The following is an 18,292-nucleotide window of genomic DNA, read 5'->3' as shown; positions in this document are numbered from 1 at the left end:
GGTTTACAATCTCCCTCCTGCAGCTGGGTAACTTGGAAGCTCTGATACTTTCTTATTATATACCATAAGAACATAAGAGTTGCCATACTGGGACAGATCGCAGGTCCCACAATCCCAGTATCCTGTTGCCAATAATGGCCAACTCAGGTTACAAGTACCTGGCAACATAGGCACCAGCTCTGTGGGTGCATAAGCACCCCCAATAATTTGGGGACCTCACGTGACCAGGGATAATGTGCAGTCCATCCGGACATCTCTTCCCCCTTCTGTCCCTCTCCCTCCCTTCCCTTCTCTCTTGATGTTACTTGCAAGTAGCGTCGTTCTGTCTCTGCTGAGGTGGAGTCCATCCTTCCTGAATAGCTTGCTCTTTCCCCAGAACGTCATCTAGTTGCGCACGAAGTGGAATCCTTCTTCCTCACACCAGCGCCTCATCCACGTGTTGACTGCTTACAGCTCCATCTGCCTCTTCTCATCGGCCCTAGGTAGCAGCAGGATCTCTGAGAATGCTACCTTTGGTGTTCTAGTCTTCAGCTTCCTTCCTAGCATCTGGAACTGGTCTTTCAGTCCTTCCCTGCTGTAGTTCCTGTTGCTCACATTGTTTGTCCCCAAATGGATCACCATTGCCGTATCTTCCTCTTCCACGCTGTTGATGATCCTGTCGATGCGGCTCACTATGTCTTCTATCTTGGCTACTGGTAGGCAATTGATGAACCATTTTCTCTGAAAGAGAGAGACCAATGGCCCCACATCAGATGCCTGTTGTAATGACCACCCCAGCTATAAAGGCTGGTGTCTGTCATTAGGATGACCTAGAAGTCTATGTGGAGAGGCATGCCCTTCGAGAGGCAGGCTAAAGCAACCACCACAAGCTGCTCTGCGCCGTCGCCTGCCATTGATGTGACTGCTAGAGTGAGTCCAACTGAGGTGACCAGCGGGACAAAAGGGAATCCTGCAGGGGACACATATGAGCCTTCACCCATAGTACTACTTCTGTGATCACCACCATTGACCCCAGAACCTGGAGGCAATGCCAAGCAGTAGGCATCTGCCTTGTCAGTAGCTCCATCTCAAGCAGAAAAACATGGCCCACTGCTGTATCGAACCAAACTCCCAGGTACTCCAGTTGTTGGGTTGGGGCCAAATGACTTCTTGAAATTGATTATCCAGCCCAGGTTCTTCAAAAGATGGACCACTCGCATCACAGCCTGCTCTCCTTCCTCTTTGGACAGGACTCAGATCAGCCAGTCTTCCCTAGACTTTGATAAGGTGGTATATCAAAATTTACAAATAAACGAGTAAACATTAGGCCTCTCCCCTGAACCCAGGTACTTCCTCACTGCCCTGCTCTTCTGCTACTGCCATCGAGTCACCTTCTCCATCCTTGGGCTCCTGTTTCCATGTCTCCTACTGCTAAATTAGGGCTAGTATTAGGCTGTGGAGATTCTAGTGGCCTGCTGTGCACAGAGAGGACCCATAGAGGGGAGGGGCAGATAAAACACAAGGCAGTAGGAATCAAGGGTCTAAGCCTCCTTTTCTTTATTTGCAGCTTGTTGTTCTAGCTGCCCTTCAGAGGGCTTGCTGCTGTGCCTCACCTGGTCAGCTGAATTCACTTATTACTGCTCAAACTGGGGCTTGGCCAGAGCCTTCTGCTACTGGTATCTTGTCTTTGGATCTTGACCTCTTTGCAAACAAGCTAGCAAATACAGAGCTCCCCAGTGCCCTGCAATTTAAGACAGAAGGGATCTCATTGCAACAGATATTTAAAAGGCCAGCTCCCTGGGGAAGAATATCAATCCTATCTATTTTTCACTCCTGGCCTTGACTTCCACTGTGAAAGTAAACCCATCAGAGCCTCTGCCACAGAAGCCACTCTTTTTCTGTACCAATATTATCTGTCAATCTGCTAGAGACAGAATATTTGTTTCAGCATGCTATATAAAGAAGTCAAACAGTTTTGCCCCCGTCTACACAGGGGCGGCTCAAGGCAATCTGCTGCCTGAGGCGAGGGATGAGCTGCCCTCCCCTCCCTGAGCATCCAAAATGGGATGGGGGCAAGGGCCGCTCCAATTATTAGGCAAGACTGGCCAGCTATTTATGGCAGCAGCTTCTTAAGAAGGTAGTAGCTTCAGTAAAACAGCAAATCAAAGCAGAGCCTCACACACCACTCCTTTTAGGCCCAGGTCACTCATGTTTACAGCAAAACAATAAATCCAGCCAAACAAACTCAAAGAACCATAGTTCTCATCACACATACTTTAACCTGCTTTTCTGCAAAAGCACAATGGTGAAACAAGGAGCAAAATGAAAAAGAAAGCAAAAGAAAAGCTCAGTTTAACACATCATAATAAAATTAGTTATATGGGAGCTGATATTCTACCTCCCCACAACATGCAGAACATTTCTCCATGGAAGTTACCATAACATGAATATCCAATGGTCTTGACCTTGGGGCCGCTGCGTGAGCGGACTGCTGGGCAGGATGGACCATTGGTCTGACCCAGCAGCGACAATTCTTATGTTCTTATCCAGATTTTTTTTTTTTTTTTGTATCAGAGCAATATCAACACAAAACTCTCCACTACCAGGCACACTGTGAAATACAAAATCTGAACAGGTGCTCCATATTTTGTACTGAATATATTTGCAATTAATATTTACCAAAGCCAACATATTTAAATTAAAAAATTCCAAATAAAACACTTTATTCTACCTTTGTTTTCAGGACGGTTTCATGTTCTATTATGCTGGTTCCAATTGTCTACTTTCCTGTCTTTCTTCTGTTTCCAGTGGCTGTTGTCTCTTTTTCAATTCTCTTCTCTCCTCCTGCCTTATTCCCTGAATATACAGTATCTGTCTGATACTGATTTTTCCTTTTTAGTTCCTTTTTTTGCCCCTGCCTACTTAAATTTCTGCCTCTTTCTACTTTTCACCTACCTACCCTTTATCTCCTTCTCTCAGCCCCTAGCTCTTCCATTTCCTATCTTGCCCCTTTCCCAGCCTCCTAGTCCCATTTATCTTTCACCTATTTCCAGTTACTACATGTCTATCCTCTGTACTAGTGCTGCCCAGTTCAGGGAAAATTTTTTCTATTCGATTTACCCTGTTGAATCAATTTTGATTCAATTCGATTCACTGTCAATGACACAGCTTTTTAAGTTTAAACATTTTATTTAACCAAGGCAATATCATGTCAAAGATAGGAACATCCAATCTAAAACAGTGTCTATATTGGTCTGACCCAGTGTGGCTGTTCTTGTGTTCTTATCTTTCTCTTAAAGTGATCTCTTTCATTTTTCTCTTTTCTGCCTCTATCTACTCAAATGTAACTCTTGCTTTATTCCTTTTCACTTTTAATATAAATCGGCTTTCTATCACCTTCTCTTATCCCCTAGCTTTCACATTTCCCATCTTCCTATTCCCTTTTATCTGTTCCCCATAACCACATTTTTGCCCTCTGTACTCATTATCCTCCTCTCACTCATCTTCACAACTCTCCCACACAGATCCACCATTTTTAGACTCACCCTCCTCGTAACCCAGCATTTTTTTCCTCTTTTCCTCCCTCCCACAAGTCCAATATCTCTTCTTTCTGCCCTTCTACCCCCTCCTCCCAAATCTGACATTTCTACCTCTCCCTGCTAGCCCCGAGTACATATTCTTTCCGCCTTTCCCTGTCTATCTCTCCTCCCCCTCTTCTATCTCCGAGTTTTCATCTCTCCCTCTCCCCATTTTGCCCTCCTCCACCAAGTCCATCTCTCTTCCCCTTTTCCCCCTCCACCAAGTCCATCTCTCCCCCTTTTCCCCCCATCCTCCAAGTCTGTCTCTCCCTGACCCCATTTCACTCCTTTGCCATCTCTTTCCCTCTCCTACCTCCTCCATCCTCCCCAAAGTCCCCTTCTACCCCCTCTGCCATCTCTCCCTGTCCTTCTGTCGCCTCTGTCCCCCCATCCACTTCCAAATCTGACATCTCTCCCTCCCTCACCCCATCCCCGAGTATCTTTCCTTCCTTTCCTCACTTGAGTCCAACATCTCTCCCTTCTCCCACTCCCTCCCCAGAGTCCAATATCTATCTTCAGGTGACACTGTTGAGGGAGAGGCATCTTGCTGCCAGCCAGCCTACCTGCTGGTCAGATCTCTGTGCTGCTCCCCTACCTGGCATCTAATCCTTTCATCTTTCTCCCCCCAATCAGCATTTTTCCCATTTTCTCTCTCCACCCCACCTCTAATTTGCTGTAAAAGGTGCCAGGTGGCAGTAGTGATTCACAGAGCTACCCTGCCACCAGTCCTGGAGTTCTCTTCACTGCAACCCACCCTTTCTGACAACTTCCTATTTCCGTTAGGGCAGGCTGCAGTGGAGAGAAGACTCCAGGACCAGAGGCAGGGTAGCTCTGCGAATCGCTACCCTGCAACGTTTACAACAAATTAAAAGTAGGTGCGTGGGGGGAGGGGATGGGCAGAATAGGGAAAAAAACTAATTGGGGGAGAAGGGTGAAAGGATTAGATGTCGGGAAGGGGAGCAGCAGAGTGAGCCGACCAGCAGATAGGCTAGCCAGCAGCAAGATGCCGCTGCCTCAGTTAGCCTCATTATAGGGCTGCCCCTGTATCTACAGGTGGGAGATGTAACCCATTCATCTGGACTAGTCTAGCAAGGACAAAGAATATAATCATTTTAATCAAGAAAAGTAAATTTTCCATTTTTTCCCCAGTACTCGAGCACTCTAACTAGCTTACAGCTTAGTATGCATCACCTTCCCGTCTCTCCCAGGTCTTCAGAAGGTATTGCTTTTCACTCAGCAATTCAGCAGAAATATTTCAAGGACTCAATTACTCAGCTCAGAAAGTTTGTAACTGTTAATCTTTGTTGTGGTTATCTAGTTCAATATAAATTTCAGAAATTAAGAAGCGAGTCTGCCTTATATGTAAAGCTGAATCTAGATTTAAGTCTCTGTTACCTGTATACACTATTACAGGCAGTTCAGACATAATATTTATTCATTCCCAATTTACTAGCAGAGCAAAGCTGTTCACAAACTAAACAAAATCAGACGAAAGGAACTCCAAAGAAAATATAAAATGGACATATCCATACCAGATTTACAATCTGAATTTCTAAGGAGGTGAAGTCAGCAGATCGTCAACCCAAGACTAGAATCAGAAATCAAAGGCCTTTTCAAATAGCCAGGTCTTTAATAAGCATTTAGGCCTAGATTCACTAAACTCGCCCATCGTGTCCCGACCAGTTTGCGATCGTTCCCCAACACAATTCACTAACGTTCTGCCCGATCAATCTCCCACCTGATCTGATCACGCAAATGAGGGGAAATGGTATGCATAATTAGGAAGCCATCAATTCACTAAGCAGAAGAAGAAACACCGATTGGGTTTGCCAATCCGAAATGAGGCGACTGCTGAGGACCAGTTGTTTACTGTCCTTGCTGACTTCTGCTCTCTGCCACCCTGAAATCCCAGTATCAGGGTTATAAACCCCAACCATCAAAATAAAAAATATAAAACTGTACAACTGCAAAACTATAAAATATCTATACATATGCATATGAACTCCCTTTCTGCAAAAAGCGAAGTGCTAGCCTGCGGGTTTAAAGAGTGTTCTGTTCCATAATCTGGCTGCACAAAAATCATTCCTTTTAAAATGTCCACTCGTAGGGCCAGCAAGTAAACTGCAACCACCCCTCCCCCTTTATTTTGAGCTCACTTGTGCGAAGTGCAAGCGCATGCGCAAATGGCATCTATAACCAATAAGGATAATCTGCGCATGCGTCTCAATTGCTCTACAGCGATCCATAGGATCGCTTGTGGGCGTGCGTCCAATCAGATCATATGCATCCTGAATCTGTAGTGAATCGGTCACTCGGCAAAACTTGGCCACGAATCATCCAACAATGATCCAGATCGGTGAGTTTAGTGAATCTAGGCCAAAAAATGTTTTCACGGACCACTTGCAACATAATGCTAAAAACACTGAGTTCCATAATGCAAGGTCATGAAGAATACTGTGACTAGCAATAGATTGTTATATCTTAAAGCCTAAAACCGACCTGACGGGGACAAGGAGGGGGAAGGCAGGAGGGAGGGCAAAGAAAGGGTCACATAACATTTGTTGTATTTTTGTGGTCTAGCACATTAATATATAAACACCTTCAAAATTCTAAGAACATATTTTAGACATTCATCCATATGCAATTTTTTTTGATACCAGATTTAGACTAACCCAGATTTTTCCAACATGCATACGCTCATCCCTGGTTTTAAACTTTATGGCATTTTTCAGGTCCTCAAACTTGTGCCAAACAATTTTCACCATGGAAGCCTCAGAAACATTTCTGCCAATGTTCAACTTGGAATTTTCAGTGCTCTGAGGAGCACCATCTTGTTTTTGCTCGTCAAGGGACAGCAAACTCTGTCTTGTCTCTTCTTGGCGCTGTCTTGGAGAGGGCAATTTAATGAGTTCCCCACAGGTTACAACGATATCTGGTAGTAAAGCATCTGGTTCGAAATTCCATGGAAATACATGGACAGAGTTCTCATCGCTGTGACTGGGATGAGCAGATGATGTCTTTGGGACTTTGTGGGGCCAGTTTTTGCACGTTCTGAAAACAGCCTTAAGCTGAATGAAGATTAACAAAGAATCTTTGGATGCTGTTATCTCACTAGCACGTAAAGGTGTTTGCTGATTCTCTAAGCGTAGAGAGAAAACCCTGCCCAGAAGGCTCCACAGATTTGTAAATTTACTAGAGAAAAATGTCTCTCTTGTATCAGGCATATCCTGCCCGTTGCCTCCTATATTCAACACAGCTTCTCTGGCACTCTGCTTGTTCAGAATTTCTTTAGATGTCGACTCATTTTCTCTGAATCTTTCAGGTATGACACGAGTCGTCGAGGAGGGCAAATACGAGATATCCCCTTCAGGTTGGCGTGGTTTGGGGCAGACAACAAGCTCTGTGAGATGTTCTAGTCTTCCATAGGTAGCTAGTGGTGTTAGTGCACCTGCAATTACAGGAAAGTGTCAGCAGGATTCTTTCTTAGCCTAAGGAAATCAGTAGTTGCCCTACATTTCCATCACTATCCTTACCAATTCTGATATAAATACAGGTATGCTGCTCAACCCAAACTGGGAAAATGGCTCCAGGAAACACAATTCGAATCTGATCAAGAAGATGTTTTTCAAGAGAGGAAGCATGTAGCTCCTAAATAATAAAAGTAAACATTGTCAAAAAAATGTAGACAGTAAGGCTACATTAAGTACATTGCTTTTTATGTGCTTTCAGGGCTGGCTCAAGGGACTCTGGTGCCCTGAGTTTAACTTTTGATTCAGTACACACCTTTTTCCCTCGACACTCCCCCACATCGGCTCCCTTCTAGCTTGCCAGTCAGCAAGCCTGCATGCATAACCCCAAATCACTCCATTCCCACTCATTCCTGCACTAGTGGCTGCCTTCTTCAAAGCAGCACTACCAGGGGGTTTAAACTGCCATATAAAACTTTTTTAAAAGCCCTTATACGGCAACTTGAACCCCTTAGCAGTAATACTCCAAGACTGTCACTAGGGATCAGACGCACCATTTTGAAAAAGGCTCTAAACAGGAGTAGGCAAGCTTTATAAACATAAGGCCGCATGAATACCATTCCTATCACACTGGAAATGCAAAGAGCTCCACAGACCTTCTATATAATAAATAAGTAAAAATTTAATTTAAAGCAGTGGAGACAAACTGTTAGAGCTTTCTGAAAATATGGTATTTTAAAATTGCCAAAATTCGGATTGACATTTTCTGTGTCTACTTCCCATGGCCACCTCCTGCATCTGTGCCGTCTTTCCTTATCCTTTCCAATGTCCAGCATCACCTATCAATTTTCTTATACCTTGTGTCAAACATTTCTACTACTATTACTAATTTCTACTAAACAGTCCCCTCCATGTCCAGCATCTCCCCTCTATTCTATCTTCCTATATTTCCCTCCCTCCCCAGTGTCTAATTAATATCTCCAGTCCATCTCTCTACTATTATTTCTATGGCGCTACCATATGCACGCAGCGCTGTACAGAGTCAAAGAGTAATAAAACAGTCCCTGCTCGAAAGAGCTTACAATCTATGTACCCCTGTTTTCTTTGCCCCATGTTTAACATCTCCCTATGCCCCCTTATAACCAGCATTTCCCCTCCATCCTCATATGTACCCCCCACTATTTTCAGTATCTTCCTTCCATCTAATATCTAATATTCAGAACCTCCTCTCTATCTTCCAATACCTATTTCTCACATGTCTACCACCAGCACTCTCCTGATCTCTCCCCATATCCAGCATCTGCACTCTCTTCCCATCACTCCTTATGTTCAACTTCTCCCCATTTACTGCTCTAAATCTAAAATCTTCCCTCCACTTCCCCATGACCTCATGTAATTTCAAGTTTAAGTCTTGATATACCCCTTTATAGTCAAAGCGGTTTCCAATTATACAAAGCATTAAAAAGTTTAAAATATAAAAATATAACATAAAGGGAGCGAATACACAATTACAATACAGATGCAACATGATACACATGGGCAAATAGGGAGGATACATTGCTTAAAAGAAAAGGGAGGAAAAAACCAAAAGGTAAAAAGGAATCTTTAATATAAGGCCTGTTGTCTGAGTTTTTTGAACAAAAAAAATGAAGTATAGATCTGAAAAGAGATGTTTTAAGATTAGATTTAAAATTATTGAGATTCTTTTCTTGTCTCAGGGTAAGAGGTAAAGTATTCCACAATGTTGGAGCGGTTACAGAAAAAGATTGTTTTACATGTTGTATCATAAAACAATTGGCAGACTGAGGGGACCGCTAAAAAATATTGTTGGGAGGAGCGTAGCATCCTATGTGGGTCATATGGCATTAACATCCTATCTATAAAGGATGGAATGTGATTAGATTGAACTTTAAAGTAAGAAGTAGTATTTTGAAAGTAATCCTATGTGAAATGGGTAGCCAGTGAGCTTTCCTGAGAAATGGTGTTACATGATCGAATTTTTAGCGTCAAAAATGATTTTTACTGCAGTGTTCTGAATGATTTCTAATCTCCTGATCTCCTTTTGAGTGATGCCCTGGTAAAATGAGTTACAATAATCTAAAGTTGAAATTACTAAAGAATGAACAAGGATATTGACTGAATTTGGACTGAGTAGCGATTTGAGAGATCCGATCATTTTTAGTTTGAAGAAACATTTTTGTACCACAGAGTTGATCTGAGTTTGGAAAGATAGCGTGCTGTCCAGGATCACTCCTAGAATTTTAATAGTTGGTACAAATTCTATTGGTATTGAAGAAATACATATTGCGGATACGAGGGTTTCATGTCAGCCTCAGGAGAAAAGCATACATTTGGTTTTTGCTATATTAAGAGAGAAGATTTTGACAGAGTCATTCAGACACAAGATTTAATTTCTTATTAATAATCTGGATTTTAGCATTATTGTAGTTCTGAACTGGGTGGATTAGTTGAATGTCATCCGCATAGGCATAGACTGTGAATCCTATAGACTGAGCGACAGTTAACAATGGCGCAAGAAACAAGTTAAAAAGCATAGGCAAAAGAAAGGACCCTTGAGGTACACCCTGAATCTTGGGAATATGGCTTTGAAGAAGAGTTTTGAAAATAGATTTGATATTGTCTGTCAGAAAGGTAAGAGTTGAACCATTTAAGAGCAACACCAGAGATTCCTAATGTTTCAACACAATTTAAGAGAAGTGTATGGTCGATTGTGTCGAAAGCTGCCTTCAATAAAGTGAAATCAGGAGAACCGATTTTCTTTGATCCAAATAATTTCTGACCGCTGTGACTAAGCCCAAGAGAGATAGTTCTGTTAAGTAATGTGGTCTAAAACTAGTTTGATTGGGATGGAGTGCATTTGTTTGCTCGAGGAATGATGTTAATTGTTAATTGATTAAAGACAATCTTTTCTGTTAGTTTGGCAAGATAGGGAATATTGGCTATAGGGCAGTAGTTATTACAATCATCAATATCTCCAGAAGTAAGTTTGGGAATGGGTCTTATTTTTGCTAATTTCCAGTGAACCGGCATGGTACCTGATGAAAGTCTATTAGCAATCATGGATTGAATGAACGGACCAAAGATAGAAAAATATTTCTTAATTAGGAAAGGTGGTAGAGAATGTCCTAGGTTTCCTGTGTTATTGATGGAGTGCATTGTTTTATCTATTTCCAGCAAAGATGGTTTTTAAAGTTAGAAAATGTGTTGAAGGAAATGGGAGTGGAAATTGTCTAATGGTGTGGTTGGAGGCACTGAATTTGTGGGAATTATGTTGTTACGTATTGTAGTAATTTTATTTGAAAAATAATTTGCCAAGTCTTGTGCTGAGAGAGCGGTAGAGGAAAGGGATGAATTACCATTTCCTTTCATTGTAAGTGGCTTCACTATAGCATATAAAGTAGAAAAGTTTTTTGCTGCAGCAATTTTTTTGTTATACTACCTATGCAATCCCCCTCCAATGCAGCATCTGCCCTTCAAGTACCTTGGTTTCACCTCCCCAATTCAAGTCCAATATCTCCCTTTAGATTTCCCTATATTACCCACAGGTCCAGCTTCTTTGATCCCTCTCCCTCAGGTCTCCAACATCTCTTCTCACTCTTCCCTCCATCTATTCACAGGTCCAACAACTCTCTTGCATGCAACATCTCTTCTCTCTTCCTGTCTTCCCTCCAACAGGTATCCCCCTTCTCTCTCAACCCCCTCTCACCTCTTCCCCCCAACAGTCCAGTAGTTAGCCCCTCTTTCTCATCTGCCCCCCTGTGTTCCAGCAACTTTCCCTTTTTCTCTCTCACCCCAAATCCAGCATCTCCTCTCCTCTTACATCCCCCCAATCTTGTAGCTCACCCTCTTTCAACAACTCCTCTTTCAATCCTCTTTGGTCTGGCAGCTTTCCTCTTACTACTCCTAGCCCTTACTATCCAGCAGCTGCCCCTCTCTCACACCCTTCCTCATGATTCGGTAGCTCCTCCCTCTCCCCACCTCCCCCAAGCTACCTTTAAACATTGTTACTCTTCTCTAGAGGCAGCTAGCAGTCTTAGTGATTCACCTAAGGCTGCCTGTGCCATGCTCATTTTCCCTTTGCTGCATCCCACCCCCTCTAACATAATTTTCAGCTGATCACAGCAAAGGGAAAGCTCCAGGAACAGCACAGGCAGCCTTAAGTGAATAACTAATACTGCCAGTAGAGAAGCACTGGTTGAAGGCAGATGTGAAGGGGGGAGGGGGAGCATAGATGATGTGCTGAACTCAAGTAGATGGAAGATTGCTTCTAGTTGGGAACAAGGAGATGGCCATTGCAGGGAAACAGATGAGCCCTGAGCCAGTGCTCACCTGGTCTATGCCTTGAACCAACCCTGTGTGCATTTGTGCTCCATGAGAATTTTAGTGGTGCAAGATAGAAATAGTAACAGAGACAGAAAGCACACTACAAAGTACATAATCAATGTCATCAAAATGTTCCCGTTACCAATATCTCCCAGTCATCAGCTGAAAGGGGTTCAACTTCTACATGTTCACAAGATAGGACCTGGGAGCAAGGCTTGAGGAACACCTGGGAAATAAAAATGACAAAACATTTTTTATTCAAGTTCAAATGTGGTATGCTATTTCTACTTTAACTTCCCTTTCTGAGGTTATAACACAGAATATTCAATAAAATGGAATATCTTTTTGCAATTTTTTATCCCATGTTTTTCCCTAATTTATTATATGTCCCATCCCTCTATTGACAAGTCATTCCAACAACAGATCCTTTGGTCCTCAAAATCCAGTGCACATATACACTGGGAGGCTATTGTGCGAATGCTGGAACTCCTTCCCACCTAGGAGCTACGATTATGATCTTTGCATCCTTCCCAATAGTTTCCAGGTCCAGGAATCATGCTCAGTCTTTCCTATGTAGAAACCATGTAAATACTGAGCATGGCTTCATGGGTGAGCTGAAGCCTACTGATAAGCAGTTCTAGGTTAGCCAAATAGTGATCAAAAAACTGAAGACAAAGTACTATATATAAAGCCTAAAGAAAATAAGGTGGGAGAGTTATAAAGTACATAGCACTGAATGAAAAGGTAGATTAATATACATCGCAGAGACTGGTGGAAAGAGAATAGCCAAGGATACACTATGATACAAGTAATATCACAATAACACAGTAAATCAAAATGTTGGAGGGGAGGCACTATATATTAAGGAGAGTACTAAATCAATCCCAACACAAGATCTATAGGAAACAGAATACACTGTGGAATCTTTATGGATTGAAAATTCACAAATACAGGAAAAGAAAATAGTGGTGGTAAAGCTACCATGCAGGCTTAAGACATTTTAAAATACCATCTTAGAAGCCTAGACCTGATGCATCCCATGTATTAAAAAGAAAGAAAGAAAGATAACTAAATGGCCAAAATGGTTAAGAGAGGGGGGTGAAAACTATTACAGGCAGTCCCCGGGTTAAGAACGAGTTCCATTTTTAAAACTGTTTTTAAGTTGAGTTTGTATGTAACTCAGATCCTAGTATTCTTTCCCCCTTCTCCACCTCAAGGCTCCTCTTGCATCCCTTACAGTCCATCCCACTATTCCCTCTCCACCACCATATCCAACATTTCTTCTTCTCAACTCTCTCTTCCCCATGCATCTCCAACATGTCCAATAATTCTCTCACCCTCCCTATGCGCAAGAATTTTCCTCTTTCTTCATTTCCCCATGTGAACCATCTTTCCTTCCCTCTCACTCAGACACCCAGTTCTCCCTTTCTATTCCCTCCCCCACCTCAGCATCTCTTCCCCTCCCTCCTTCTATTCTGAGTCCCAAGTTCATGCCCCTTCCCTCCTTCCTTCCTTTGTCCGAAGTTTGTGCTCCCTTCCTCCCGAGTCCCAACGCGCCTCTCCTTCCCTACAATCTGTATCTGAAGTTTGTGCCTCCTTCCCATGGATGTTTACCTTTTGACCAGCTCCCTCCTTCCAGACTCAGTCATTTCTCTTCACAAAGCCACAGGCAGTGACTCCTAAGCGCAGCCCATGGCTGATCTGGAAGCCTTCCTTCTGACATCAGAGGAAGCTTCCGACTTTAGAAGAAAGGCTTCTGGGTCCACTGCAGGCTGCACATAGGAGCCACAGCCTGCAGCTTTGTGAAGAGAAGCAACTGCGGCCGAAGGAGGAGGGAGCCAGCCAGAAATTAAACACCCAGGAAGGAGGTTTGAATTTTGGACATAGAAGGGAGGGAGGGAGAGGGGCATGATTGGACTCGGGAGGGAGAGGGGTGCATTGGGACTTGGGAGGGAGAGAATGGGACATGTTGTTACACCGAAGGTAGAACAAGGACCCCCGTTCCTAAGTACAAGTCTGATGTAAGTCAGACATTTGTAAGACAGGGACCGCCTGTATAGCCAAAAAAAACAACACATCGTTCATAAAATGGAAAAAGGGTCCAAATGAAAAAAACAGAAAATGGCATAAGCTAGATGCAAAGCACTGATAAGGAAGGCTAAACGAGAAACTGAAAAGAAACTTTCCAGAGGCAAAAAAAACTTATAATTAAAAAAAAAAAAACCGCCAACCTTTCAGGTACATTTCATGGAGCCTGTGAGGGAGTCAATTGGCCCATTAGATAGATCAGTGTCCCGCAAACCTTTTGGCTGGCAGCACACTAAATCTGGAAGTGAGTGGACGTTGACACAATGACATTACATGCATGAGTGGAGACTCTCCAGCTGCGACCCTGAACCTATCACTTCGCTGGTGGGGGATTCTGGAGGAGGAGAGAGGCCAGCAAGGAGAGTCGTCAGCGCCGGCTGACTGCCTGTGGAACATGCCTCTCGCCATGAGGCATGTCCTATAAGTAGTCAGCCTGCACCTCTCCCTCCTTACTGGTGTCTCATCAGGGCACACGGGCACACCTGTAATCTGCTGTGGCACACTAGTGTACTGTGGCACAGTTTGCAATACACTGGGATAGATGATCATGGGATAAAAGGGGCATTCGGGGAGTGGAGACACTAAAATTCTTTGCTTCAGTCCTTACCAAGGAAGATGTAAAGGAACCACCCATGTCTGACATGTTACTTAATGGTGACAATTCAGAAGAACCAAAACATATCTCTAAACCTGGAAGGTTTAATAAGCCAAATTGATAAACTACCAGAAAAGCGAAGAAAATCATCTGGACTGGATGATATACACCCGAGTACTGAAAGACCTCAAAAATGAAACTGCAGATCCTATAACCTATCATTGAATCATTCACAATACCCAAAGACTGGAGGGTGATCAATGTAATGCCAATTTTTAAGAGGAGGTCCAGGACTGATCCAGGAACCACAGACTGGCGAGACTGACATCAGTGCCAAGCTAAACAGTAGAAACTATTACAAAAGGTCAAAATTACTGAACATATAAATAAAACATGGTTTAATGGTACATCCACATGAAGCCAAGACAAGTCTTACTTTTTTGAAGGTGTAAATAACCATGTGGATAAAGGAGAGCCAGTTGTTATAGGATATCATTCAAACACTTTCTGAAAACCCAAAGTTCTTCATAAGAGGCTCCTGAGGAAACTAAAAGGCATGGAATAGAAGGCAATGTTCTCTTATGGACTGGGAATGGGAAAAGATAGAAAAAGAATAGTGTTAAATAACTATTATTCTGCAAGGAGGATAGTAAATAGTGGAGTACCATGGAGATCTGTACTGGACCTAGTAAGTTTGTTGGGATTTTTTGTTTTCTTTTTAAATGTATATATAAATGATCTGGAAATGTGACCAGTAAGTGACCTTGGGAGACGAAGACTGGGTATCCAAATGGCAGATGGTAAATGCAAAGTTTTGCACAGAGAATAACTGCACATTTGGAGTATCACCCAGAAAAATGATCTAGGCATCATAGTGGTTACTATGTTGAGATCTACTTAGTGTGGGGCAAAGGGGGATAAAAGCATACAGGATATTAGGCATTAAGAAAGGAACAGAGAATAAAAGAAAGGATACCATAATACCTCTGTATAGATCCATGGTGTGACTGTACCTTGAGAGGCTAGTTCAAGGGATAGTAACACCCTGAGCCAACTTGCTTTGGTGGCACCCCCAACACCCCAAGGGTTTGGCATTTTACTTGCCCTTGGGATGGGATCTCTCTCCTCCTCCTCTCAACAGGTCTGGGAGTTCCCTCCCCTTCTCTCACTTCCCTGATATGTTGCAGTCTGTGACAGAGTATGAATAATAATCCACTGAAAATCCAGAAGATGCTCTAAAGGAATGTATTGCTCGAAGTCGGTCAACCATTGAACATGTTGTTGAAGATACATAGACATGTAGAAAGTGTAATTAAGGATTCTACTCAACAGCATAGAGTTTTGATAAAGGCAACATCCAAACTTGTCCATAGTACAACCTTCACGTTCCAATTATGTAAGTCAGTTATGGAAATAGGCCTCTGGCACCTGCAGCACTTTATAAACCCCATCGTAGGTTTCGACATGGGAAAAATCTCATCGGTGAGATTGAACTCAATGGTGATCGAAGTCCTGCTGGGAAAATCACCTCAAGGCAGAAGCCTGAGGTTGAACAAAAGAAAAGAAATATATCTATTTTTTTTAAACAAAAGTAAAACTAGAAACTATGAAAAAAGAAACTCAAAGCTCCATGGAAAACAAAGAACTGAGGTACCACAAGCGGGCATCGAGCTGGAAGGCACTCGCATGTGCGTGGTGTGGGTAGTCGCAAAGTGTCATAAAAATTAATGTGAAAGTACACTTTTTATGCTGTTCGTACTGGGCTCCATGGATGACATCACCCATATGTGAGAATATGCTGCCTGCTTGTCCTAGGATAAATACTTTTTCCACTCAATGCATAATTAGTTTTGTTGGCAGATGATATGGCAAAAGCAGTTAGAGCAGAAGGATTAAAAAAAAAAAAAAAAAAAAAGATTTGGATTAATTCCTAAGTGAACCGTTATTATAAAAAAAAAAAAAAACTAAGAAAAATCATCCTGCCAGGTACTTGTTACATAGTGGTCAATCCAGGTCACAGGATAATGGGCTTTGGTAATACTTTGATCTGACCCAGTAAGGCTATTCAAATGTACTTATATTCTTCTTTATTATTTATGAGCCAAATCATGTATTTGTTTTTTTTCTGCTATCAGTAGGTAGAATGGCAAAATATATTCATTATGAAACCTTTATAATTATCTTTTAATTCAAGAGTAGAAGTGTACCTAGGAAACCTGTGTACCTATGTACCTGAGAAAGCAAGAGTGAAAGGGGACAGACTCATGCAACTCTTTCTCCACAATTTTTTTTTTTTAACTGATGGTGTTATAAGACTGCCCCTCCACATGCTCCCTTCATTCATACAGTATATGCCTAAAGTTGGTAGAAGAGATCTAAGGTCTAGAAGACTCATATAGATGGTATTTCATTCTAGTTTATTTGACAGAAATGCCATGCTTTCTCACTTGTTCTCCATCTTTCAAGCCAAATTTCTCCCCAAGACATCGATTAATTTCTACAATATTTTCCCCATGGTAATCAAAGTGATGGAGCTCCACCCAGCTCAGGAATATAGGTTCTTCACCCCAGGACACTTCTATGGCTTGGTTCTGTTAAAAGAAAACAAAAACACATACAATTTAGAAAGCAAAACAATAATTTAAAAAAAAAAACTTCCAACACAAATTGTTTTATTGTTACAAGCTGAAATGCAACTCAATCTAAAATCCAGACAAATTGAATACTCCAATAAAGATTTTCATGAAGGAAATGCATCTAACAGAAGACTCAATTAAACTAAACTAAACTAAACCTTAAGTTCATCTCCACAAAAGTAGAGCTTGACAATTACAGAAAACCCACCTCAAAATCCTTCATACAGCATATATACAGTACACCTAAAAGAGTACATAAAGTATGATCCAAGAGAACCTAATTTTGAACAAATGTAGGAACTTGGAAGGTGGGCACTTATTTCCACATGTTTTGAAGTTGCCAGTGCATTCAACAATCTATCTATTGGGAGCTCCCACAAGTGTATGGTTTATTTTCAGTCTAGAGCACAAGTACTATTCATTAGAAAAGCCTGTGTAATAGTGAAATATTGTATTTTGAGAAAATGGATTAAGGAAAAGCCACTAGATAGAGGTTTAAAACAAATGCATGAGCTAATGTGTATAGAATGTTTGTCTGCAAGTAAAGAAGGGAGGGAGAACTCTCTTTGAATTCACCTACTATGAGAATGCATAAACAAATACAGAGATGCAAAGATATATTAAAACCTTTCTAAGGCAATACAGAAAATCCAATGACTGGGTAACCATGAGCAGACATGCATTTCCTTTCAATCCCAAAATCCTATTATAATTTTGTAATTCTCAGGTAATACCATAAAGATATAATAGGAAAACATACAAAGGTGTGCTGAAAAGTTCTCAGCCCAACCAACTTCCTAAATTCCGAGTGTTATTTTCAGGGCTGTGGAGCTGGTATATAAAACCTTTAACTCAAGACTCCTTTATTATGATATCTCCACTTCGACTGACTCCAACTCGTTTATATAAAGGTGTTTTCCTACAAGCAAGGTGTGGTGTCTTGGGATTTGGGAGTTTAATTTATGTTTCTCATTTTTAGTCAGCTGGATTTCACAATCCTCCCCCTCCCCCTCAAAAAAGAGCGAGAAAATGATAAGTAGTAAAACTGAGTGGGAGTAATGGGAAGAGAAACAGCAGCAAATTGCATTACATCCTACCAGCCAGCAAGAAAACCTAATCAGATCAGGAACCCAAGGACGACTGCCTGAACCTAAGAATTGTCCTTTCCGTATTTTTACCCCCAAATTACTACATGTTCTCAAGCCAGCATGCGACTCATAAAGGCAGAGTTCCCGCACCCAGTGCAAAGTTCAGCCTCCCGACCTCGGACTGTCAAAAAACAGCCAGACTCTAATTGGGCCACACGACCTCCCTTCCTCCTTCGTGTTCATTACCTGCTGCAAACGCAGCTGCGCCACCAATCGCCTGGAAAGGTGCAGAAAACAATTCCGCAAATTCCTGAATCTTAAGGAGACCGCAGAGCCGCCGCGAGACCCACTCCCCTCTCCTAGCATTCCGAACCCGCGCCTGCCACAGGCTGTTCCGGATTGTGCGCACGCCCTGCGTCTTACCAACCGTCTGTGTTCCGACGCTACCATCTCTGATCAGGGGGAAGAAGGAAGGGACGTGGTTGAAAACAATTACCCGCGAAGACCAGCAATATAC

At 42.3% G+C, this 18,292-nt stretch overlaps 1 protein-coding gene across 2 annotated transcripts in view; it reads right to left on the bottom strand.

Annotated features, from left to right (window-relative positions):
* PEX1 (peroxisomal biogenesis factor 1) overlaps positions 1 to 18,192 on the bottom strand; it is a 157,071-nt gene extending 138,879 nt beyond the window's left edge. The window contains exons 1-5 of one of the 2 annotated variants that reach the window (XM_033931140.1): positions 18,022 to 18,192; positions 16,499 to 16,642; positions 11,511 to 11,594; positions 7,091 to 7,205; positions 6,230 to 7,005 (exon numbers count right to left, since the gene is read on the bottom strand). In XM_033931140.1, coding sequence (XP_033787031.1) covers positions 6,230 to 7,005; positions 7,091 to 7,205; positions 11,511 to 11,594; positions 16,499 to 16,642; positions 18,022 to 18,141 — 1,239 coding nt within the window. In that variant the 5' untranslated portion in view covers positions 18,142 to 18,192. The remainder of the gene's footprint in view (positions 1 to 6,229; positions 7,006 to 7,090; positions 7,206 to 11,510; positions 11,595 to 16,498; positions 16,643 to 18,021) is intronic. The other variant, XM_033931139.1, reaches the window with a different exon arrangement.
* Positions 18,193 to 18,292: the final 100 nt, after the last annotated feature.

This window comes from Geotrypetes seraphini, chromosome 2 (genome assembly GCF_902459505.1).
Source record: "Geotrypetes seraphini chromosome 2, aGeoSer1.1, whole genome shotgun sequence".
In the NCBI taxonomy this organism is placed as follows: Eukaryota; Metazoa; Chordata; class Amphibia; order Gymnophiona; family Dermophiidae; genus Geotrypetes; species Geotrypetes seraphini.
The sequence above is the reverse complement of the archived record's forward strand: the minus strand, read 5'-3'. Positions and strand labels throughout refer to the sequence as shown.